This window comes from Aquarana catesbeiana, linkage group LG05 (assembly GCF_042186555.1).
Source record: "Aquarana catesbeiana isolate 2022-GZ linkage group LG05, ASM4218655v1, whole genome shotgun sequence".
Taxonomy (NCBI): Eukaryota; Metazoa; Chordata; class Amphibia; order Anura; family Ranidae; genus Aquarana; species Aquarana catesbeiana.
In genome coordinates this window covers 494597900-494623411 of record NC_133328.1, presented here as the reverse complement: position 1 = coordinate 494623411, position 25512 = coordinate 494597900, and the positions used below count along the sequence as shown (strand labels likewise).

At 43.0% G+C, this 25512-nt stretch overlaps 1 protein-coding gene across 1 annotated transcript in view; it reads left to right on the top strand.

Moving 5' to 3' along the window:
- The first annotated feature begins 940 nt into the window (after nucleotides 1–940).
- The window catches only part of GAREM1 (GRB2 associated regulator of MAPK1 subtype 1), a 200173-nt gene continuing 175601 nt past the window's right edge, over nucleotides 941–25512 (top strand). Inside the window, 1 exon segment of the mRNA XM_073631527.1 lies at nucleotides 941–1242. Within this exon segment, the coding sequence (XP_073487628.1) occupies nucleotides 1140–1242 (103 nt within the window). The 5' untranslated portion in view covers nucleotides 941–1139.

The window sequence follows — 25512 nt, the reverse complement described above, 5'->3', positions numbered from 1 at the left end:
TCATTAAATAATATACCACATATTTCACTACCATTTAGGCAATTCTATCATGCCCTAAACAATATTTCCATGTGGACTACTCCAGGTTTTAGCAGAGTAAGGGTTTGGGCGCTATTTGTTTTCAGGGAACTATAGTAAATTCGATTTTGGGAGTATTTTTTTACCAATGCTATAGTGAATACCGTTTTAGCGCTAATTAGTGTGATTAGTGCTAATTCGCACCGCAGTGCTATAGTAAATGACCCCCTATATGTCATTTGTTGCCTTTGCACTGGCATGCACAATTTGAAAGCGTGACATATTTGGTATCTATTTACTCAGCGTAACATTATCTTTTATATTTTACAAAAAAAACTGGGTTATGTATTGTTTTTTTTTTTGCATTAAAATTCAAAAAAGTGTATTTTTTTTCGCCATAAAATTGCGTTTGAAAACCTGCTGCACAAATACTGGGGGTGATTTATGAAAGCCGTGTGCCATCAGTAGAGGCGCACAGCACAGCACATTTCCATATTTACAACATGGTGCGCCAGTAACAGAGCGCGAATCCCCCATTTACTATAGCGATCTCTGCGTATGGGAGAATGCAATCTTGGTCACTGTGGACATGGCGCACCTCATCTCCAAATCAATATTGGCAGAAGATAGAGGGGCCAATATTATGGGGTGATGTGAGAAAGTTTAGTAACAACTGCCCAAGTAACAGACATGCCCAAAATAGAATGAGAAAGTAACTTTTTCAGAGAAAGCCTGCTGTGCCCGCAAGTACGTTTTAGAAGGTACGGAGTGTGCCCCCTCTCTCCCTCTATAGAAGGGAGGTGCAGTACCGGGAGCGGCCAGTAGAGATCAGTGTAGGTCCGGGGCGCCGTCATTCCCGGTGTAGGAAGTGTCCTCCTGTCGGTGTGGATGTGTTGGGAGGAGGAGGCGGATCTCCGGGGTGACAGGCGGCTCCTTCCTCCGCACAGCTCGCTGATCAGTCGCTGGTATGGTGAGTCTTCCTGCACTCCGGAGCGGAGACAGAGCCGGGCACAACCATCTGCAGCCAGCCAGGGGGAGTATGAGCTGAGCACCCCCCCCCCGCTCTCCTCCTGGAGCCCCCGATCGTACTGTCCCCCCCCGGCCGGGGAAGGGGGAAGAAGATGGACCCTCCTGTGAAGGATGTGAAGTGGAGCTCGGCCTCCTTCCCCCTGGATCTCATCGTCAGCTCCTACCGCCTGCCGCAACTGGTCCGGCTGGACTGCGGTAAGTGCTCGTACACCTTCGTGGGGACACCTTCACCGTGCTGTGTGTATGGGGACACCGGTGACGTCATACTGTGCGACCTGTCATCATAGGAACCTGTGTATGTGCTGTCATCACATCTGTGTGGGGTCACCCCCCCCCCCCTCACCACAAACAACAACAACAACAGGGTTCTGCTCCATGTTGTAGTGTGAGATGTCCCGATCAGTGACAGGTCACCCCCCAGGACAGGAGCCAGCATGGGTCACATGACTTGGTGACAGATCTCTGACCCCCCCCTCCCATACACACCACCATCATCTGATACTTCTATACTCACACCTCATCTTCTGCTGGAGAATAACTTGGAATAAACTAGTACTGATGATGATAGGAGTGTGTACAGTGCCCCCCATACAGGTGACTGGGGGGTCATCAGACAGGTGAATGGGGGGGTCATCAGACAGGTGAATGGGGGGGTCATCAGACAGGTGAATTGGGGGGTCATCAGACAGGTGAATTGGGGGGTCATCAGACAGGTGAATGGGGGGGTCATCAGACAGGTGAATGGGGGGGTCATCAGACAGGTGAATTGGGGGGTCATCAGACAGGTGAATGGGGGGGTCATCAGACAGGTGAATTGAGGGGTCATCAGACAGGTGAATGGGGGGGTCATCAGACAGGTGAATGGGGGGGTCATCAGACAGGTGAATGGGGGGGTCATTAGACAGGTGAATGGGGGGGTCATCAGACAGGTGAATGGGGGGGTCATCAGACAGGTGAATGGGGGGGTCATCAGACAGGTGAATGGGGAGGTCATCAGACAGGTGAATTGGGGGGGGGGGGTCATCAGACAGGTGAATTGGGGGGAGGGTCATCAGACAGGTGAATGGGGAGGTCATTAGACAGGTGAATTGGGGGGGGGGTCATCAGGTGAATTGGGGCAGAGGGTCATTAGACAGGTGAATTGGGGGCCGGTGTTCTGTAATTTAGTGCACATTATTGGATTATCACACCTGTGCACCACGATGCTATAGAAACATGGGGGGTTATTTACTAAAGGAAAATCCACTTTGCACTGCAAGTGCACTTAGAAGTGCAGTCACTGTAGATCTGAGGGGGACATGCAAGGAAAATAAAAAAACAGCATTTTAGCTTGCACATGATTGACTGATAAAATAATAATTTCAGATCTACCCCTCAGATTTAGAGCGACTGCACTTTCAAGTGCACTTGCAGTGCAAAGTGGATTTGCCTTTCGTAAATAACCCCCATGGTATAGTTGCATTTGTTTTGCTGCATCAATGCACATTTTTGACCCCATCGATCTGGATAGCAGCGCACTAACAAGGCATCTAACATGCATTTCAGTGTTACAATACATAACTAGAGCAATGCTCCAAGTCTCTGCTCCGTGCATTTCAGGTTCTGTTCATACATATTGCAGTGACCTGTGCTTTACCGCACTGGAAGAAGGCAAGTAATCGCAAAAAAACCTAGAAAACAACGTATACACTATAACACAGGTGTCATGTGCAATGCAAATCTATTGAGAAATAAAACTTTATAACTTTGTTCCTTACAAGGTCCCACAGCAATTTAATGCACATATAAACATGTCAAGACACCGAAAAATGCATGCCAATGGAAAGCAATATACATCCATGTCTGGAGCATTTCATGCATGTTTATATGTGAACAGACTCTTGAGAAATGTATTTCTCCATTTATTTGACTTTCATTGGAGAATGCTGGAAAATGCACAAAAACCTGTATAGGGAGGCTGTGATCACACAGGCGGCTGGTGGGGGGCAGGTAGTTTACTGTGCTCAGCTAAATGTCACCTCCAGATGCAGCACTGCTGTGGCCACCTACAAACTGCTAAAGCCAGAAATTTAGCAGAGACTTTGGGGATTATTTACTAAAGCTGGAAAGTGCAAAATCGGTCTCACGTCTGCATAGTAACCAATCAGCTTCCAGGTTTTATTGTCAAACCTTAATTGAACAAGCTGAGGTTAGAAGCTGATTGGTCTCTCTGCAGAAGTGAGACTGGTTTTGCACTCTCCAGTAAGGATGAGCTCCGGTGTGTTCGCACACCCCACGTGTAGAGCCCGCCAGGAAGTCGGCACTGCGCTAATCACAGACAGTGAGACATTTCCGATCTCTGCAGCCGCACATCGGAGCTCATCCTTACTCTCCAGCTTTAGTAAATAAACGTGACTGACCCTAGACACACATTTTTGGGATGTTGAGACATACCAACCTACAGCTATATGCAGTGTGTGTATGTATGTGTGTATAATATATATATATATATATATATATATATATATATATATATATATATATATATATATATATAATTTTCATATTCTCATAGACAGTTTACCAGCATGTTACATATATTGTACATTCACATCAATCCCTGCCCTCAAGGAGCTTACAATCTAAGTTCCCTATCTCGCACATACACATACTAGGGCCAATATAGATAGGAGCCAATTAACCTACCAGCATGTCTGTGGAGTGTGGGAGGAAACCCACACAGCATAGGGAGAACATGCAAACTCCAGGCAGGTAGTGTCGTGGTTTGGATATGACCTGAGAACCCCAGCACTGCAAGGCAGGAATGCTAACCACAATATTTCCAAAAAAGTTCCTTCTTAAACTTAGACAGCAGCATCTTACAGAGTATACAGTTTAAGGCTAGTTTCACCCTTGTGCGGGGTGGTTGCGAGAATCGCACCTGTTCCTGCACCTGCAACCACCCCGCATCTGCTCTTTTACAGACATGCGGGGCTGCAATTTTATTCTTAATGGCACCGCCGTGCATCTAAACACACAGTGTATATGTGGGTGCAGGAAATTGCATGGTGCAAAAGCACCATGCGATTTCCCTGCAGCTGCGGTTTTAAAAAGTTTTCCTGCAGGTACAGCAATTCCATTCAAGCGAATAAGCTTCTGTACTTGTGCAAGCGTGGACCACACCAGACACATAGGTGTGAACCTAGCATAAATCCAAATTTTTTCTTTCTTTCAATTTCTGTACTAACTTGTCAGTAACTAAGCTCTAACAAACAGGGCCCTCTGATTCCTCTTTTACCAAATTGTAATGTAACTGTATTGTCTGCCTTCATTTGTTAAGCGCTGCACCAACAGTTGGTGCTATATAAATCCTGTATAATAATAATAATAACTATGACATTGGTTTGCTTTAAATCGCACACTTTAAAAATGGATGAGGCAGCACACACTGGTAGTTGTAGGCGACTTTCACTAAGGGTGTAAGCACTTTATGGGGTTGATTTACTAAAGGCAAATACATTTTGCACTACAAGTACACTTGGAAGTGCAGTCGCTGTAAATCTGAGGGTAAGATCTGAAATGAGGGGAAGCTCTGCTGATTGTATCATCCAATCACGTGCAAGCTAAAATGCTGTTTTTTATTTTCCTTGCATGTCCCTCTCAGATCTACAGCGATGTGCACTCACAGTGCAAAGTGGATTTGCCTTTAGTAAATAAACCTCAGTGTGCTTCACTTGAGCCACCAAAATTCATTTTAGAACTGATACAGTATACCAGAGTAAAACATTTCTGTCAGGGAAGGTTCCCCTTAATATTCCTATTCAGACTGCTGTTTCCCATTAACACATTTTATGTTTGTGGTAAATCTTTCCTAAGTGAGACAGTATTGTACATAATTAAATGTTAAAGGGCGCGTCCCCAGTCTTTAAAGGTTACCTTTATTACACAGAGACCTAAACTGTACATATGGGCACTATAGACTTTATTTTATAGATAGTGACTATGAGATTTATATGCAGGTGTCAGTGCTGGATTTATAAAGGGCAAAAGGCACAATTGCCCCTAGCCCTCTGCCAGAAGGAGCTTCCCTCTATACAAAGTATAATAAAGAAAAAAATGAATTATTTTTTTATTACAATGTATCTGAGAAAGAAATCCGTATACTGCAATGATCACTGAAAGATTTTACTGTGGTATTGAGTGTGCCCAAGATGGCTGCCTCACCTCCTAAGGGCCCGTTCACACAGTGCAGTGACTGGCATTTTTCCACACTGGGAAATGCTAGCCACCACTAGGGCACATAGAAAACAATTGTTTTCTTTGTACCCTGTTCTCACTAGCGGTGAGGCGAAATAAAATGCAGACATGCTTCATTTTATCGCACCCCAGGGGGGCATGCAAGGACAATTAAAAAAAACAGCATTTTTGCTTGTACATGATTGGATGATAAAATCAGCAGAGCTTCCCTTCATTTTAGATCTTCCCCTCAGATCTACAGCGATTGCACTTATAGTGCACAGTGGATTTGCCTTTAGTAAATGAACCCTTAAGGCCTGATTCACACTTTTGCATTTTTAGTGCTTTTTGCATTTTGCAGATTTGCACTACAGAATGTGTTCCATAGGAAACCATGTTAAATGGTCTGTAGTGCAAAAAGCACTAAAAATGCATAGGTGTGAATCAGCCTAAAGAAATACAAACTGAATGAGAGAAAATAATGTATTCGTTTTAAGTGAATTTTGGTGGCTCAAGTGGACTTTTATGGGGACGTACTAAACTGCATATTGGGATGATGGGGTGATTGGATTATTGTCTGCAATACTGAGAACTCTCACTAGATGTCAGTGTACTTTATACACATATATATGGTAATGGCTCTGTTGTTTCTCAAAATATGTTATTCTTTCCTGCACTGCTTGAGATACAATGTTGCAAGAAGCAGTTGCTAATGTTTAACTGTTCACTTGCTAATGGAAAACTTACATTTGACCTGTTTTTGATGGGAATATGGGTAGAATTATTATTTCTCATGGGGTTTATGGGAGAAATATCATGTTAACACCTGACAATGAAAATATTTAACCCATTACTGATAATATGCATATAATTATTTTTCTGCATGGGGATTATGGGTGGAATATTACAGTTAACCGGTTCCCGACCGGCGCACGCCGATGTTGGCAGAATGGCACGTCTGGGCAAATGGGCGTACCTGTAGGTCCATTTGAATTCCCCGCCATGCCATTGCGTGCACGCCGGCCGGGAGCTCCGTGAGACGGGTCGCGGGTCCCGCGGACTCGATCGCCGCAGGGATACCCGCGATCGCCTCACGGAGAGGACGAACGGGGAGATGCTGATGTAAACAGCATCTCCCGTTCTGCCTAGTGACAGTGTCACTGATCTCTGCTCCCTGTCATCGGGAGCGGTGATCAGAGTAATGACACTGCTAGCCCATCCCCCTACAGTTAGTAATCACTCCCCTAGGACACACTTAACCCCTCCCCGCCCCTAGTGGTTAACCCCTTCACTGCCTGTGTCATTTAGACAGTAATCAGTGCATTTTTAATCCCACTGATCGCTGTATAAATGACAGTGGTCCCAAAAATGTGTCAAAAATGTCCGACATGTCCGCCATAACGTCACAGTCACAATAAAAATCACTGATTGCCGCCATTACTAGTAAAAAAAAAAAATATTAATAAAAATGCCATAAAACTATCCCCTATTTAGTAAACGCTATAACTTTTGCGCAAACCAATCAAAAAAAGGCTTATTTTTTTTTTTTACCAAAAATATGTAGAAGAATACGATCGGCCTAAACTGAGGAAAAAAAATGTTTTTTTTATATATTTTTGGGGGGATACTTATTATAGCAAAATGTAAAAAATAATGCGTTTTTTTCAAAATTGTCGCTCTTATTTTGTTTATAGCGCAAAAAATAAAAATCGCAGAGGTGATCAAATACCACCAAAAGAAAGCTCTATTTGTGGGAAAAAAAGGACGTCAATTTTGTTTGGGAGCCACGTCGCACGACCGCGCAATTGTCAGTTAAAGCGACGCAGTGCCGAATCGCAAAAAACGTTCTGGTCAGGAAGGGGGTAAAATCTTCCGGGGCTGAAGCGGTTAAACATACATAGGAATATATTAAACCTAACTACAATATTCCACCCATATTCCCCATGTAGAAAAATATTTATATGCATATTCTTATCAGAAATGGGTTTCATATATTTCTGTTTATGTTTAGCTATAATATTCCACCCATCATCCCCATTTAGAAAAATAATTGTATGCATATTCTTATCAGAAATGGCTTAAATATGTTCCTAGGTATGGTTAACTGTAATATTCCACCCATAATCCCCATGTAGAAAAATAATTATATGCATATTATTATCAGTAATGGGATAAATATGTTCATTGTCAGGTGTTAACATGATATTCCTCCCATAAACCCCATGAGAAATAATAATTCTACCCATATTCCCATCAAAAACAGGTCAAATGTAAGTTTTCCATTAGCAAGTGAACAGTTAAACATTAGCAACTGCTTCTTGCAACATTGTATCTCAAGCACTGCAGGAAAGAATAACATATTTTGAGAAACAACAGAGTCATTACCATATATATGTGTATAAAGTACACTGACATCTAGTGAGGGTTCTCAGTATTGCAGACAATAATCCAATCATCCCAATATGCAGTTTAGTACATCCCCTTTTATGTGTAAATTTGGTGATTATTATTATTAATTCCTGTGTATGAGGGGCCCAACAAACCTGAGGTGCTCAAGGCCCTCCCAAGGCATGAGGGTAGATTCGCACCAGGTGTCCCACCTCATGACCATGGATAATGCCTTATCTCCTGTGTGCGCGGTTCATACCACTGCGTTGCAATGGTGTGCGCTGAAAAAAAAGAAGTACCACATGCATTGTGAGGCAATTCATTGCCACTGTGCGGCAGCCAGTTGAACTTGATGAAATGTCTGTGTGATGCAGCGGTTGTTGTGAACTAGCCCTAAACCTGGTGGTTGTCTTTATGTTTTGTGTGTATATAAGGCTGTCTGCTGCAAGTTTCCACCTCTTATTTCCTGCATGTACCTCACAATGGGCGCAATTCACTAAACAATATCACATGCGATATTTGGATCACGTGACTCATGCAATATTAAAGTGAATTCACTATTTCACTATCGGTAGATGTGGTTTTTACCGCAAAAATTACAAACACTATTTTTGGTGCGCTATTTACTTTTTTTAGTGCATTGAGTCTTGTACCTTTTTATGTAAATAAGTAGTACTGGAGAATGATTACTCTGACCTTGTAATCATGTATTATTTTTGTAATCCATGTAATATTTTTTGGTTTCTGCCAGTAACATAATTGACTGACTGGTTCTTGTTAATTATCTTGATGATAATAAGGTATAAACACTCAGAACTGCACTATTGTAGGAATTATCTCTAAACTGCACTTGTATAGGCTTGTGTTACTTTGTAGAAGGAGAGAGATTTATGGTTGCTACTCATGTCTGCCACAAAATATGGCCTCTAAGGGCTCATTTACACATGTGGGGGGGGGGTGGGGGTGTAAAAAGAGGCAGCTGAGCTGCGGTTTGATGGCTTAAGCTAACAAAGCAGCCGTAAGGGGTCGCGCACATGCTGCGGCAAAAACCATACCCCCAATTCAAGTAAACGGGGCTGCACTTCAATTGCTCTGCAATCATGTGCAATGCACACATGGTTTTTCAGGGTTAAAGGCTACGGGGGGGGGGGGGGGGGTGACATTGCCTCCCAGTAGCCTGTTAACTGCCCTTGGAAAAGCAATCCACTTATGTAAGGAAGCCTTTTTTTAAGTTTTGGATAGAGGACAGAGGGATTAGATCTTCTGATTTTCTGCTATCTGAGTGATCTCTTGTTACTAACCTGGGGACAAAATTTGCCCCAGACAGGGAGAAAATGAAATTTCCAACAGCAACACAGAGAGAAGTAACATACTTCCCTGTCAGCTTTTTATTGTTGGCTGTTTCTCTGTTGTGTTTTTTTCCCCTCGTTTTCTGTCTGGTGAAACATTGCCCCCAGAACATAAAGTGAGGGGAAAAGCTCCCCACTGGAGCCTCAGGTAGAGGTAAAACTTGACGACAGGGGTTCTAACCTCAACACTATCTAAAAAACAAAGTTTTGGCTATAGTTGCATTTTAAGGGGGCTTGTGTGATACTATCATACATCAAAGCTATGCTAGACAGGAGTAGTGAGACCGGTTTATTAGAATTGGACAGCTTCCTTTTAGAAATTTCTCCTTCATGTACTCCAAGGCTCGGTTTACACTAGCTGACCCTGTGAGTTCCTGTTGCGGGAAATGCAGGAAAACCGCATGGTCAAAAAGACCATGCGGTTTCTCTGCAGCTGTTTTTTTTTTTAAAAATGCATGCAACTTTTTTCTGCGTTTCACACAGAACAGCAGCCCATTCAAATTAATGGGCTGCCCTGCCTGAGCAAATGTGGGCCACATTGCCCACACTAGTGTGAATCAAGCCTAAAGTAGTAGCGTAATAATTGTTCATGCCCACTGCCTATTTGATTTTAGGTGGGATCTTGCTGGCAGTAAAGATCCTACATAAAATCTTGTCTGCATACTGTACGCATGTGCAAATGTTTGTGTACAGTGAAAATGCACCATATTTGCTAGGGCCAGGTGGCATCTGCCTCCTAGCATCAATGGTGGCTGGACGTAGGTGGCTCCTTATGACTAGCTTCCTTGGTTGCTAGGATGCAGGCAGCTACTAAAGCCCATGCACATACAAATTTTCAGGACAAGCTTCTGGGGTATGTCCCCTTCAAGGCCCAAGCAGTACTAATTTTTAACTAAGTTTTAGCAGAATGTTTAAAAATAAAAAAGGACAATCTCTAAAACCCCTTTCACACTGAGACATTTTTCAGGTGCTTTTGGGCTAAACATAGCGCCTGAAAAATGCCTCCCTTGCAGTCCAAGTGTGAAAGCCCGAGTGCTTTCACACTGGGGGCGCTGCGCTGGCAGGATGTTAAAAAAAAAGTTCTGCAAGCAGCATCTTTGGGGAAGTGGAGGAGCGGTGTATACACCGTTCCTGCCCTTTGAAATGAATGGGCACCGCTGCTGAAGCGCCTGCAAAGCGCTTCGGCAGCGGCGCTACATGGGCGCATTTAACCCTTTATTCGGTTGCTAGCAGGGGTTAAAGGCGCACCACTAAGACTAGTGGCGTTTTACCGTCAACGCCCGCCCCAGTGTGAAAGCAGCCTAATGCCGTGTACACATGACTGGACTTTTCGACAGCAAAGGTCTGATGGAACGAATCCGCCGGACAATCCGATTGTGTGTGGGCTTCATCGGACTTTAGAAATAGAACATGTTTCAAATCTTTCCGATGGACTCAAGTCCGGTAGAAAAATCTGTTCGTCTGTAGGCTAGTCCGACGGACGAACAACGATGCTAGGGCAGCTATTGGCTACTGGCTATTACCTTCCTTATTCTAGTCCGGTTGTACGTCATCACGTTCGAATCAGTCGGACCTTGGTGTGATTGTGTGTCGAAAGTCCGTCAAAACGTTTTTCAGAGTTCAGTCCGTCGAAAGTCTGCTCGTATGTACAGGGCATAAGGGAAAAAAAAAACAAAAGGCAAAAAACACCCCACAAACAAATGTACACTGCAATGGTAATTAAACTAGGATAGTTGCTGTGTAAATTTTTTTTTTTAATATATATTCTGCTAAAACTTTGTGTATTAGTACTGCTTGGACCTTGGAGAAGGGGACATACCCCGAAAGCTTGTCCTGACAAATTGTATCACGAACGGTACTTAATTGTTTCTGTCGCAAGTGCACTAATACAGCTACAGTCACCTCAAGCAAGACGGTATTAATAATAGGATTTGTATATAGCAGTGATAACATCTACATGGTCAGAAAATTCAGTAGTGACCTTATTATCAGTGATATATGTTATATAATACTGATTGATAACCATTTGTTCCTCACCTTATGGAACCCAGGAAGTGAGATGTCTGTAGCCTAGTGTCACTTTCCTTACCATTTGAATAAAGCCCTAAAGCTAGTCATAAAGTCATTAAGTGGAAAGTGTAGACAAGTAGCACTAGGCTTTTATAATTGGTGCATTGTTGCAAGATGATCAAAAGTACTCACATCCCCACTGAGGACTTTATTGTCACAGACTTTGTAATTTGAAGCCAACCTTAGTAAAGTACGTGTGTGTGGAGAAGATAGGAGAGGCTCCAAGGCCTATAAAGAGCAGTAAAAAAAGCAACCCACACATGGCCATGACTGGGAAAGTGCCCTCATGGCCATCTCAAGCCTCCTCGTATTCATCTGTGAACTTCCATTTTCTCAGCCATGAACATTGTTATGGCCTGCACTCCTGATCATAGTTGGGTCCTACTGATAATTCGCTCAAATGTGAGACATTGTAACATGGGATCAGCCAGGGTGGCTGATGTCCACAGGAAGGTCTAGGTCAGGGGTAGGCAACCTCAGCCCTTCAGCTGTGGTGAAACTACAAGTCCCTGACAATCACAGGCATGACTCCTAGAGGCAGAGGCATGATGGGATTTATAGTTTCACCAGAGCTGGAGTGCCAAGGTTGCCTACCCCTGGTCTAGGTCAACCTTTATACATAAACCAGAGTTGCGTAGAGCCCTAGCGTTCCTCCAGGGATTGCTAGGGTTTTCCTTTTTCTATCCTGTGGCTGACTGACCTCCAAATTGATTTTGCCTGTATAGATTCAATCCCATGTGGCAGAGCCAGCTGCAGGACACCCATGATCTTTTTAGCTGTCTGTAAAGGTGACATTCTGACCAATTTAGTGTAAGGAGGGCATTCTTTTCAATGGTCAATTACATAAGAGATCTTTTCCCACTGATACCACAATGAATTGGTTTTAGCAGGCATTCCCTGAGGCCTAAAACTTATTTCAAGGGTTCCTCTTGGGTAAAAAGGTTGTGAAAAACTGGTTCAAGTGTTGCTGAGATGAGTGTTTTTGCAGGAAGAGCTATATGAGGGCAGTTTATTCTGTCAGCTGCCTTCTGTTTGTGTTAAAGGAAACCTGTACTGCAGGAAGTATGAAGGCTGCCATTACTGGTTGCCTGCCTATCATGCTGGTTCAGCGATTTCAATACTTCCAGTCACTAAACTGCAGTAAATGTTCAGAGGAGGATTCTTGACTTCATGCTGGATCTAATCCAGTGACCCAGAAAGCCTTAGTGCATTGGGGTGCTGTGCAAAAGTCATAGTAACATACTTTACTTTTTGCCTTATTCCTAACCTTAAGGGCTGGTCCATGTCCTGGGCTTAGTGGACTGTTTCTTTTTTTTTTTTTTTAAACAAATTTTACTGAGATGTTACATCTTATAAAGTTCAGTTGCCATGGAGCAAGCAATGGATTGCCTCGCACTGCGCTGACAAAATAGTACTGCATGCACTTCAGCATTATTAAAATACACAGCATTTTAGGACCTCACAGGTTCACTTCAAAGACTAAATCTAGATGAACCTTTTTTTCTTTATTTTGATTTATAACCCCTCTTGTTTTCACTGCAATCCTGAGCTCTGTTGAGATTTTTGCTCACTACTTGTCCCAGTGACAACCGTTTCACCAGAGGTGATGGAAAATCTCTAACAGCAAAAGCAAAATATTTGCAATTAGATTTTCTCTCACTTCCTGTCTGGTGAAAATGTTGTCACCAGCTTTAAGTGGAGTGAAACCTTCCTAAAGAGGCCCTGGATTGTAGTACAAACCTGACATTAGTTTTATCCATTCCCCACTATCCAAATCTTGGTTTGACTTATGTTTTAAGGGCCCATTCAAACATGTCTTTTCTTGTATGCTGCATTAATGCACATGCGTTGTCAGGCGTTAACTTGTGCTAAAGCAGCTTATTGATTTTGATTGACCTGCCAATGAAAAAGAGTAGACTAATAGCAGGCATGCCGCTTTTTCTCCGATGCAGCACCCTCAACGCACCATTGTAGTGTTCTGCTGCACATGTGGAACATTGCTCTGTTGCCTTAGAACAGTGGTCTGCAAACTGCGGCCTTGGGGCCGGCTGTGGCCCTTTTGCTTGTCTTTATCCGGCCCTTGAGGCATTTATTTCTGCCACTGAAACCAACCATGCCACTAACACCAACGAAGGGGCATAATTCTTTCCACTGACCGCAAAAATGGGGCACTATTCCTCTCAACGACACCGACTATTTCTCCCCCAATACCAAAGTTTGGGCATTATTTACCCTGACTGATCACAGTCCGGCCCCCCTAAAGTCTGAAGGATAGTAAACTGGCCCTTTCTTTAGAAAGTTTAAGATCCCCGCCCCAGAGCATTGGGGCGCTGTTCAAAAGTCAAAGTAATGTATTGTCTCACCCACGTGTGTTTTTTAGCTGTAAAGTTGACCCTTGAGAGTCGGCCTGAGACAAAGAAGATAAATGATGGCTCTGGCTGTCTGATTTAAGGTGGGTCTGCATCCTGGGCTGGGAAGAGTGGTTACTTTTAAAGCGTTGGTTCACCTTTTATAAAACAAATACCTTCCTCTGCAGTCTGCAAGCACCATTCCATTATTGTAAACTAATCTGATTTTGAAAGTATGCATTTATACCTGTAGGCTATGTTTTCCACAGATTAAAGCCTGCCCCAAAAGCTTCTGTTTTCACAGCCTCTTCTCTAGGATGGACCAGCCATAAAGATGTGTCTCCTAGCAGTGCAGGGACAAGCACTGTCCTATGCGCATGCACATTTTGCTCTCCACTGAGCAGGTGAGCTCAGGAACTGCAACGGGGGAGAGAGTGTTTCAACTGCTGAGGTCATCTGTGGTGAGGCAATGGGGGGCTCAGATGGCGTTCGCTCTTGTACTATTAGGGGGCACTAGTCCTAAAGGAGTACATGGACTGCATTTGGTATTTTTATTAGACAGTACAAATACAATACACTTTAATACAGTAGGAATCAGAGGGCCCTGCTCCTTAGAGCTTACAATCTAAGAGGTAAGGTCAAGAGATACAAGAGGTAATAACTGTGGGTGAAGTGCTGATTGAGAAGATAAATGTACAGTTGTTAGGTGGGGGCCAGATAGGCTTCTCTGAAGAGATGAGTTTTCAGGAATCGTCTGAAAGTGGATAAAGTAGGAGAAAATCGGACGGATTGGGGTAGAGCATTCCAGAGGATGGGAGAGTCTCTGGAGAAGTCCTGAAGGCGAGCATGGGATGAGGTGACAAGGAATTTGAGAGCAGGAGGTTTTGGGAGGAGCGAAGAGAACGATTAGGTTGGTATTTTGTGACTAGGTTAGAGATGTAGCTGGGGGCCAGGTTGTGGATGGCTTTGTAAGTTATAGTTAGTATCTTGAATTTAATTCGGTGACTGAGTGGCAGCCAATGGAGGGATTGGCAGAGAGGTGTAGCAGACGCTGAGCGGTTTGTGTGGTGGATGAGCCTGGCAGCAGCGTTCATGATGGACTGAAGTGGGGATAGCCTATTTAGAGGTATTACAGCATACTTTTTTTTTTCAAGTATTTGCTTTACTTCTAGTGATCCTACTTAAAAATCATATATGCCGTACACAAATAGGCAGTGATGGGACTACCATCATGGCAGCTCATGCAGCTTCTATATGGTGAGTTGGCTTTGGTTGCTCAGTGATTGAACCCCATAGTCCTATGTGCATTCTTGCTAATATTCGTAGAATAAGATCCTACTTAAAACTGTACCGGTTAAATTTGTCTCTGGCTTATGTGTGCTTACTGGAAAAAAAACAAAACGATATGCGACGCCATAGACTGACTTTCTCCCCAACGCCTCTGCACTCATATTAACTAAACACGGATGCAAAGAGTTTAGCATAACTGAGGAAGCCTACAGAATATTTCAAAGTGATTTATAAAGTGACGCAGGCAAGTGGGAGTTTGTGTTCCGAAATATGTAAGCAATTATGTTTCCTCTGTCATTAGATTACCTCATCATGTAACAATTTAACTCTGTTAACCTTTAATTTTTAAATGACCTCTGAGACTTATGCAACGGCAGGACTTTTCGATCAGGGTTTTGTTTTGACAATATTGATTTGTTTGCCAGATTTCCTGGATGAATCTGCCAATTTCTAGTTTTCTACCATTTACTATTATTTTACAACTCAATGCATTTTGCGCTTATTTCTGACTCCTCCAAAAGCCTTGGTTTCTGTAAGTGTCAGATAATTCAAAACGTCTCTTCTTTTTCATGAAATCATGGCAGTAGGATTCCATTTGTGCAGGTTTTTCCTAAAATTCTTGCAAAACGTCTTCTGTAATTAGGTCCCTGTTGGCTGAAACATTCTCCTGGGTTACTGCATGTTCAGTCAATTTGTAGCTAAGCTGTCGTGTCTGTAGGTTCCATTGTGACAGCACTGACCATTATTAGACTTCACTGCAACAGTAGCCAAGACTGAATTCATATCTCATTCCCCTGTTATTAAATGGACAAAAGGAATAAAGACTATCGTTTTTATAAAGACTCTCAGCATTGGACACCTGTACTACTAGTGTGATTGGTGCAATATTCTTATCAAAAACAGGCTATTGCAGGTCAGCCTTCTACCAAATCTAATGTCTGTTCATATAAAGCCCTAACACTACCGTGTTGTAAGAGAATTCTATGGTATCTTTGAATTCTGTGCTAAAAAGTTTTATGGAGGAGATCTTCTGTAGGTTTTCCTCCAGGTCAAGTCATAAAGGAGGTCCTTCATGTTCATTTCTAAGTTTTAAAATACCTTTCTGTTACTAAGTTTATAAATATCAGTGAGCAGCGTGCAATATTTCAATACATTTTAAAGTGTCACTAACCACATCATAAAACCACAATCAATAAATGGTGTATTACGGGCTGTTCATACTCACTCCATCACTATGAGATTCGTTTTCTGTATTGTGCAAAAAACCTGGTTGATCCAGCTGTTCTTTATCTCCTCCTTCTGTCCCCAATTCAGCTAGGGATTTTGCAGCTGTGGTTGCAACTCTGCACATGCTCGGTTTTCAGCTATCACATCTGAGCAGCCCATGTGACTATAGAGTTACATATTCTGGCATATACACAGTAGAAAATGACAACTCCTCCATGCCCACTAACCAGCTAAACACAATAGGGGTGGGATATTACATGTAGATTAAAAGAATATGAGGTTTTTTTTTTTTGTTTTTTTTTGGAATCATACTCACCTAGGTGAATGCATGCATCTGTCAGTCTAATGCAGCATCTGTCCCCTGCTGGCTCTAAAACTGAGAACCAAGCGATCAAACACCGCTGATCAATCAGTGCTCTGTGAGCAAAGAGCTGGTGATTGTCAGTCACCGCTGTCTGCTCTGCCCCCCACCCACTGCGCCCACTGGAATGCTAGGCTATAAAGGGGGTGGCCGGCTCAGGCTCTCAGCGGCTCACTGAGAGAGCTTGTTTGGCTGTACTTCTCTAATGACGACAAAGGCTGGAGGGGTGTGACACAGCCTGTGACTGGGAGAAATCCACCCACACCATGTTATTTCCACAAAATAACAAAAACTTGATTTCAAATAATATATTTGTATGACAATTTAAAACCGTTTATTGATATTATTTATTCTGCTTTTTTTTTTTTTTAAACATGTGACCAGCAGAAGAGAACTTTAAGCTCCTCCTGCTTATGTTTTCCTGCAGGCAGGCTGGGAAAGAGCTGGGTCATGTGACAGTTGTATATTGATTAGGAAAAAGGTACTTTTAGGCTGCTTTCACACTGAGGCGCTATAGCGCTAAAAATAACACCTGTAAAGCGCCTCTCCTGTCACTGCCCGAGTGCTTTCACACTGGAGGAGTGTACTGGCAGGACGCAAAAAAAAGTCCTGCAAGCTGCATCTTTGCAGCGCTGTAGGAGTGGTCTATACAATGCTCCTAAAGCGCCACTGCCCATTGAAATCAATGGGCAGCACTGCCGAACCGCCGCTGCAGTGGCGCTTTGCAGGTGGTTGTAACCCTTTTTTGGCTAAAAACCTCTGCAAAAATGACAGTAAAGCGTCGCTAAAAATAGCGGCGCTTTACCACCGACGCCCCAGTGTGAAAGTAGCCTTAGATGTGTGTGGTTTGTTTGTTTTTTTTTGTTAAAATAATTAGAGTACAATCATCCACATACAAAAATAGAAGGGATAATGTTAATTAAACTGTGTGTGTTTAGTATCACTTTAACTATTGAATTGACTGTAGAAAGATATCCATAATTTCCCAGTCAAATAGTTTCTTCTATGTGATCCAGTAGTAATTGTTTTTGACTCCTGAGCCATAATTATGGCCCTCTTTCAGAAAACTCTATTGTGAAGTGTAACACATCTGTGTGATTAGGAAGAAACTATTCTCTGTCTCATGAGACACCCAATATATTCAATGCAGTAAATTCATTAATGCATTGCTTTGATGAATGGCTGCTTCCACCCAGGTGATTTGGTTTGTAATTACCCTAATTGAAGTTCTATTTACATCTATACACACGTTGTGTGTTTTTACACATCGACCCTCAAATAAGCATCAAAGGGTCCCTGTGTTTTTTTTTTTTTTTGTTTACTTCATGCATGTGCATTTTGAGTTTGGTTACTGGCAATACACCTACACATGTAAATGCGTATAACGGTTTGCGGTAAAACCGCATGCATGAATGTGCGGGCACCCTGTGAAATGATTTTTTTTCTTCTATATTATACTCCAGGACACCAACCAGTTTACTTCTAATCCAGGTATTTTGCAGACTTTGCTTTATTTAAATTAGTACTTGAATTAATATCCTCCTGTTCCCCATATGATCACAATTTTATATAAATAGAAAATAGGGTAATTGGGAAAATATTTGGTATGGGGTTACGTAAATTTGGGTGGACTGGGTTGATATCTATGGGTAACTACCTTAGTTTTCACCCTTAAACCACAATTAAAATGATTTCCCTTTTTAAGGGAAAGGGAGGGGGGAGAGAGAAGGAAATGAGGAAGGGGGAAGAAGGATTTGGGGAAAGAAAGAGGGACGAGAGAAGGAAGGGAAGAGAAGAGGGGAGAGAAAGGAAGAGGAGAAAGAAGAAGGAAGGAAAAGAGGAGGGAAGGGGAAAACGAAGGAGGAGGAAAAAAAAAAACATTTTTTATAATAGATCAGGGAATAATGATATATTAGACCCCTTTCACACCAAGGCGTTTTTGCAGCGTTTTATCGCTAACCGTGCATCTCAATGGACCCTTTCACACTGAGGCGTTGCGCTGGCGGGGCGTTGAGAAAAGTCCTGCAAGCAGCATCTTTGGAGCAGCTTTTGGGCGTTGAAAAAAGCGCTTCAAAAACGCCCCTCTCCATTGAAATGAATTGAAAACGCTGTAAAAACGCCTGAATAGCGCCTATAATCCGCCGTGAGGTGTAGAAAATTCACATGATCTCACAAAAAGGTAAACATGCAAGCTGAAAAAAGAGCCTCTACAACAACAGGACTGAACTTGTGGGAAGGTCAGAATGATTAAACAGACCATCAAAGTGCCAAAAAAACAAAATTAAAGTGCCAAAAAAAAGAATTAATCCCAGAAAAATGAAGATTTGAAGTAAAACAAGACACTGCTTGTTACTTTACAAGACACTGCTTGTTTTACATGATAACACAAAGAATAAACATGCAAGCAGAAAGATAGCATCAATAACACATGCTTCAATAACGCTTGAAAAACGCTGTTAAAACGCCTGCAGCGTTGCGCTAATTTTACCGCTAACGCCCCTAAAGCGCTGTAAAAACGCGGTAATAACGCTAAGGCGTGAAAGGGGTAAAAGGAAATATCTTTGTCTACTCTAGGAATGTTATATGTTCTATGTAATTGTGATGTAAAAATGTTTTGTGTTTGTAGATGTTTGTAGATGTTTTGTAATGTTATTTATTTCAATGAAAATCAATAACAAGATTTAAACAACACTTCTATAAATAGAATTATAGTTTTGTGGGCCACATGGGGTGATATAGATATAACTATTGCCCACTGACAAGCATTGATTTTTTTCATAGTGGATGTAGAGAGCTGTTCCAGGAAAATGCTATTTTATATCTATTTCCTGGTCTTGGTTGCTTACGATGCTTTTTATGGAATCCGTATAGGGTCGCTATTGCATGTGGAACACCTTATCATCACACTTACTACAAGCCATAGTGCATTTATTTAGTGCACATATTATTATTATTTTTTTTATAAAAGTAATTTATGTCTAGTACTTGCTGATTTTTACAAGCTTGGGGTTTTTTTTTTTAGTTCAAACAAGCTTAGTCTAATTCTTCTATAATGGTTGTCTCTATTTCACTTCTGTCAAAATGTACATCCATCCATGTCTGATCATGTGGATGGAGTGATCAGACACTGACGTATGTACCTTGACCTTGGAGCTCAGCTCATATCTCTAGAAGTTTTCCTTGGTTCTTTGTCTATCATTTGTACTGTCCTTCTGTTCAATCTGAGGTCGGTTTTTCTCTTGCGGCCATGTCCAGGGTGGTTGGCTACACTCCCCTGAACCTGAAACTTCTTAGTAATATTTGCAACTGTAGTCAGGGGAACATCAAGCTGTTTGGAGATGGTTTTATAGCCTTTACCTTTTGACATGCTGGTCTATAATTTCTTTCTGATCTTCTCAGAAAACTCTCTCCTTTTCTCTGGTCCAAGAACAATGTGGTGGACAGGATAATACCAAACCACATAGTGAGTGACTACTTATCTCCATTTGAATAGGCTGACTGATTACAAGATGTGATATTGCAGAAAATATCATTCTGGCCCAAATATTTATAATCTATTCTAGAGGTACAAACAAATCTGTCCAGGCCATTTTAGAATATCTTTGTAGAATAGGGAATTTGTTCTCGTTAAATACATATTTGATTCATTATTGTATTATTTGCAAATACACCTTTTTTAATTGGAGAATGCTTTGCATTCATTCAGAAAATGTAAAGCATTCTCTGAATAGCGTCCGTGCTGAATGGCCAACCTCCTGTATTCACAATGTATCAGTCCAGCCACTCAGCACAGATCCTGGAAACAAGTGGAGATCACTGGAGTAGTGGTGTTACAGTGATGTCCAGATTCTAAAACGTCAAAATATAGCATGCCTGCAATTCAGCGTTAAATTAGTATTTAAGTGCAGGCTTCATTATGAAACCTTTGCATTTGGCTCTTCATGTACTTATTGCTCAAGTCTGACACTTAAGCTCAAATCTGGCGCAATGATGCTTTTTTCCAATGGCCATTCTACTGCCAACAGCACAGTGGTTGTCTAAATTGGCCCTAGTATGTGTATGTATGCAGGCCTGCTGTCAGAAATCACGGGGCCCAATATGACCTACCTGACAGCCCCCCCCCCCTTTGAAAATATAAAATATTTGTGCTAAAATGTCACAATGCTATGCTTTGCAGTCATGGCAGAACTGTTGTGGTGTTGTGTGTGTGTGTGTTTTTTTTATTTTTTTTTATTGCTCAATAAATTTTATTATGAGATATTGAGATACTGCGCCTCAACTTTGAGCCAAGTGTTTGGCTCGCAGGTGCAGAGCGGCCCCGTTGAACTCAATGGGGAGTTTGATAGGTGGTGCTGCCTGTCAAACTCTGCATCCGTTGTTTAAAATGCGGCAGCTGTGAAGTAAAGCATTACAGTAAGGGCATGTATACAGCCCTGTCTGACTGCATTGTTAGGATTTTGGTGTACAGCCAGGGATAGTGGTAAATCCATGGCTCAGTATTTAGAACTGATCCCCCTGCAGAGCATTTGAAGGGACAAAGTTGGCAGCACTGCAGGGAAATCCACAAGAGTCACAAGGCAGTACAGCCATAGCTCCTGCTTGGCAGGTGTCTGAGCCCCCCTTTTCTTTATCGTACATCAGGGGACACAAAGCACCATAGTAATAACTATGTGGGTTATAGGCCACCTTTAGGTGAATGGACACTGGTATAACCAAAAAGGAAACAGGACGTGCCCCTCCCTATATAATGCCTCCCATACCGGAAGTATCTGTGTCTATGGTGTTGGACACAGTTGATGAAGTGCTAAGAGAGCTCCGCTAAGTAATCCCTGGTGGGATCAAGGGGCTGTGCAAATGGATCCATCTAAAGTGCTTGAAAGCCAAATGGATGGTACCCAGGCCTCGTACAAGAAGAAACAAGGTTTTTGTCTGTAATGCTTCTCTTTTGAGAGCTGGACCCTGGGATTTGGCACCTTGGTCATGTTAATACAGCCAAAGCGTTTTCCAGCAGTGGTGCTGTACAGGTCCAAGGGAGTGGACCCGTGAAAGGGGACCTGGTCCTGGAAGTTCTGGCATGACACAGCCCACCGTGATGGGTGAAGGCTGGATCTGTCTGTGATAATTTCCAGCAGTCCCGCGGCGGGGATCAGGTAAGTCAGAAAGAAAGGGAATGTGTGTATGTATATATATATATGTGTGTGTGTGTGTGTGTGTGTATATGTATGTATATATATATATATATATATATATATATATATATATATATATATATATACCAAAAAGATATAATATAATATAATTATATATATATATATATATATATATATATATATATATATATATATATATATATATTATATTGTATTATATCTTTTTGGTGTGAGAATGCAATGCCTTGCCTGTGTGTTTTGCCACTAGAGGGTGTAAAAGCTACATACCTGGCTTCCAGCATTCCATGCTTGCTGTGTGATGTGCTCAAGTGTCAGCAAAGTCCCCCCGCCCCCCCCCCCTCGATCCGCCCTCACTACAGGGTCAGCTATCTCCGCGTAGAGCGCGGGAAAGGGATCCTTTTAATAAAGGGAAAAAAGAAAAAGGGTGGAGCTTAAGTCTGTGGGGGTGTGGCTTAAATGCCGCCGGCGTGCACATAGAGCACAAGGTTCACTGCTTAAACGCTTTACGCTCTGGAAGTGTCTGGTTGGCTGACAGACGGACACAGAGCATACAAGTGGTATGTAAGCTGTATGGGTGTGTGGATAAAGGCGTTTTTAAGGGGCACGTTTTACTCAGCATTGAGACTGAGCATTTATAGCAGCATGTTATGTAATTTCTAGACTAAAGCTCGGCAGTAGATGCTTTTTGTTTAGTACCTCTGCTTTTTTTGTGCTTAGGACTATGTCTTTCCCCAGGAGGGGTAATTCATCGGGGGGAGTGCAAAGTCGCTGCGGTCAGAGCCTGAGGCTCCTAGTCGCACGCCCGCAGTTCCATCCTCCCCTGAAAGACCTGGAGCATCTGGCGAATGAGCCATTTTGTCTCACAGGCATGGTGGCTACCTCCAACGTCCCAGCCTCTGCATACGTCACTAAGGACAATTTGGCTTTGGCTATGGCTGGTTTGGAAGGGGAAATAGCCAAGATGTTAGTGTCTTCCTCCCAGGAGGTGAGACTGCAGCAGACCCCCCTTCTCCTGCCCTTGACCTTCCAGTATTGGAGCAACAATGGGCAGGTGAAATTGGGGTATCTTTGAGAAGAGGTTCAGGTGACTCCTCTTCGGAGGATTCAGTGTCTGAAGAACCTTTCTCAATTTTGCAATCGCCTCCTTGGGTCAGCCGAGTCAGCCGAGTTACCATGTAAGAAGCTCTTGGCTGGGTTTCCGTTTCATGGAGAAAGGTTGTAACTTTCTCCTTAGCTTAGATGTCTGGGGCAACAGCCTCCAGGCAGTCTCGACGGCCTCCACCGTCAGGGGCAAAGGATAAGCTTCATAACTAGACACAGGGCTACAAAAAGCCCTGCAGTCAGAAGTCCACAAAAATCCCAAGGCTTCCTTGTGAAGGGGCACCCCCGCTCGATTGAGTGGGGGGAAGACTGCTGTGGTTTTCAGAAACTTGGCAAGAATAAATCCAAGACAAGTGGGTCCTCTCTGTAGTAGCCCTAGTCTACAAACTAGAGTTCCAAGAGTTTCCACCATCGCGTTTTCTAAGATCAAACGTTCCCAAGGACCCAGTAAAGAAAAAGTCCTTATTTCTGGCACTGGACCAATTACTGTATCAGGCAGTGATAATAGAGGTTCCCTCAGAAGAGAGGGACATGAGGTTTTATTCAAATCTCTTTATGGTACCAAAACCAAATGGAGATGTCAGACCCATTCTAGATCTCAGGAATCTGAATCACTTCCTAAACATGCGCTCCTTTCGAATGGAGTCGATTTGGTCAGTTGTTTCCACCCTACGGGGAGGAGAGGTTCTAGCATCCATAGATATCAAGGATGCGTATCTACATGTGCCAATATTTCCCTCTCACCAGAAGTTTTTGCGGTTTGCGGTAGAGCAGCGCCTCATTCAGTTCGTGGCCTTGCCTTTCGGGTTAGCCACTGCTCCCTGACTGTTTACAAAAGTGTTAGCCCCAATACTAGCAAGAATAAGGGGCCAGGGTATAGCAGTAATAGCATACCTAGACGACCTGCTACTGGTAGATCAGTCAGTAGCAGGGCAAATCAAGAGGTGTCCAGAACAGTCAGTTATCTGAGACACCTGGGTTGGATTCTCAATCTAGAGAAATCATCCTTACAGCCGGTAAGAAGGCTGCAGTATTTGGGCCTGGTCATAGACACAACCCAGAAAGGGTCATCACTCTAAAAGAGCTGGTCCAGACAGTCAAGGCAAAAAAGTGTCCTTCCATTCGCCTTTGCATGAGATTACTAGTAAAGATGGTAGCTTCTTTCGAAACAGTTCCCTATGCCCAGTTCCATTCAAGACTGTTACAACACAGTATTCTGTCTGCTTGGAACAAACGGATCTAAGCCTTGGATTATCCAATGAATCTGGCTCCAAAAGTACGCCAGAGTCTCAATTGGTGGTTAATAACCAGGAATTTACAGAAGGGGAAATCCTTCATTCCAGTTTCCTGGAAAGTAGTAACTACGGATGCCAGCCTATGGGGCTGGGGAGTAGTTCTAGAAGAGACCACGGTTCAAGGGAAGTGGTCAGAGTCCGAGAAGACCTTGCCCATCAGTATCCTAGAGATTCGGGCCGTACATCTGGCTCTAATAGCCTGGACGTCCAGGTTCAGGAATGCTCCTGCCAGGATACAATCCGACAATGCCACAGCAGTGGCCTATATCTATCACCAAGGAGGCACCAGAAGCCACGCTGCCCAAAGGGAGGTGGACCATATTCTGTCTTCGGCAGAGAAACATGTTACTTGCCTATCTGCAGTTTACATTCCAGGAGTGGAAAATTGGCAGGCAGATTTTCTGAGCCATCAACAGTTGTTGCCGAGAGAACGGTTTTTACATCCCGATGTCTTTTTGGCCATATGCCAAAGATGGGGTACGCCGGACGTAGATCTATTGGTGTCCAGGTTCAACAAGAAGTTAGACAACTTTGTGGCGAGAACAAGGGATCCACTTGTACTCGGAGTAGATGCGTTAGTGATCCCGTGGAATCAGTTTTCACTGATTTATGCATTCCCTCCAGTTCAGCTGCTACCACGGCTGCTTCACAGGATCAGGGAAGAAGGGAAGCTGGTAATCCTAGTGGCCCCAGCATGGCCCAGAAGACCCTGGTATGCAGGGATCGTGAGAATGGCAGCAGGGGAGTCTTTGACTCTTCCAACTCGTCCGGACCTGCTGTCGCAGGGATCGGTATTCCATCATGCCTTACAAATGCGAAATTTAACGGTGTGGTTATTGAAGCCCACATTCTAAAAAATCAGGGACTTTCAGGTTCAGTAGTAACCACCCTGATTAATGCCAGAAAGCCGGCCTCCAGGACTATTATTACAGGGTCTGGAAGGCCTACGTCACTTGGTGTGAAACCAAGGGTTGAGATCGACGTAAGTATGTCATAGGAAGAATTATGGCCTTTCTACAATTAGGAGTAGAAATGAAGCTGGCCTTGAGTACAATCAAGGGTCAGATTTCAGCCTTGGCAGTGTTTTTCCAAAGGCCGCTTGCTTCGCACTCTTTAATCCGGGCATTCATACAAGGGGTAACTCGGAATTAGAATACCCTTATGCCCATGGGATTGGAATCTGGTTTTGTCTGTGTTGCAAAGACAACCCTTTGAACCTATACGGATTATTCCTTTGATCCTTTTGACAAGGAAATTGGTATTCCTAGTTGCGATAACCTCTGCAAGAAGAGTGTCAGAATTGGCTGCTTGCTCCTGTAAAGAGCCATACTTAATCATTCACAAGGATAAAGTTGTGCTGCGTCCGCACCCAACCTTTTTGCCAAAGGTAGTGTCTTGTTTTCATCTGAATCAAGATGTTTCCTTACCTTCCTTTTTTCCCAGAACCTCGTTCTGCAGAAGAAAAATTATTACATTCTCTCAATTTAGTAAGAGCAATTAAAGCCTATCTGAAAGCGACTGCTCAGATACGGAAAACTGATGTTTTGTTTGTGTTGCTGGAAGGCCCTAGAAAGGGTCAGGCAGCATCGAAATCTACTGTTGCGAAGTGGATTAGTCAGGTGATTAGTCAGGCTTATGGCATGAAAAGAA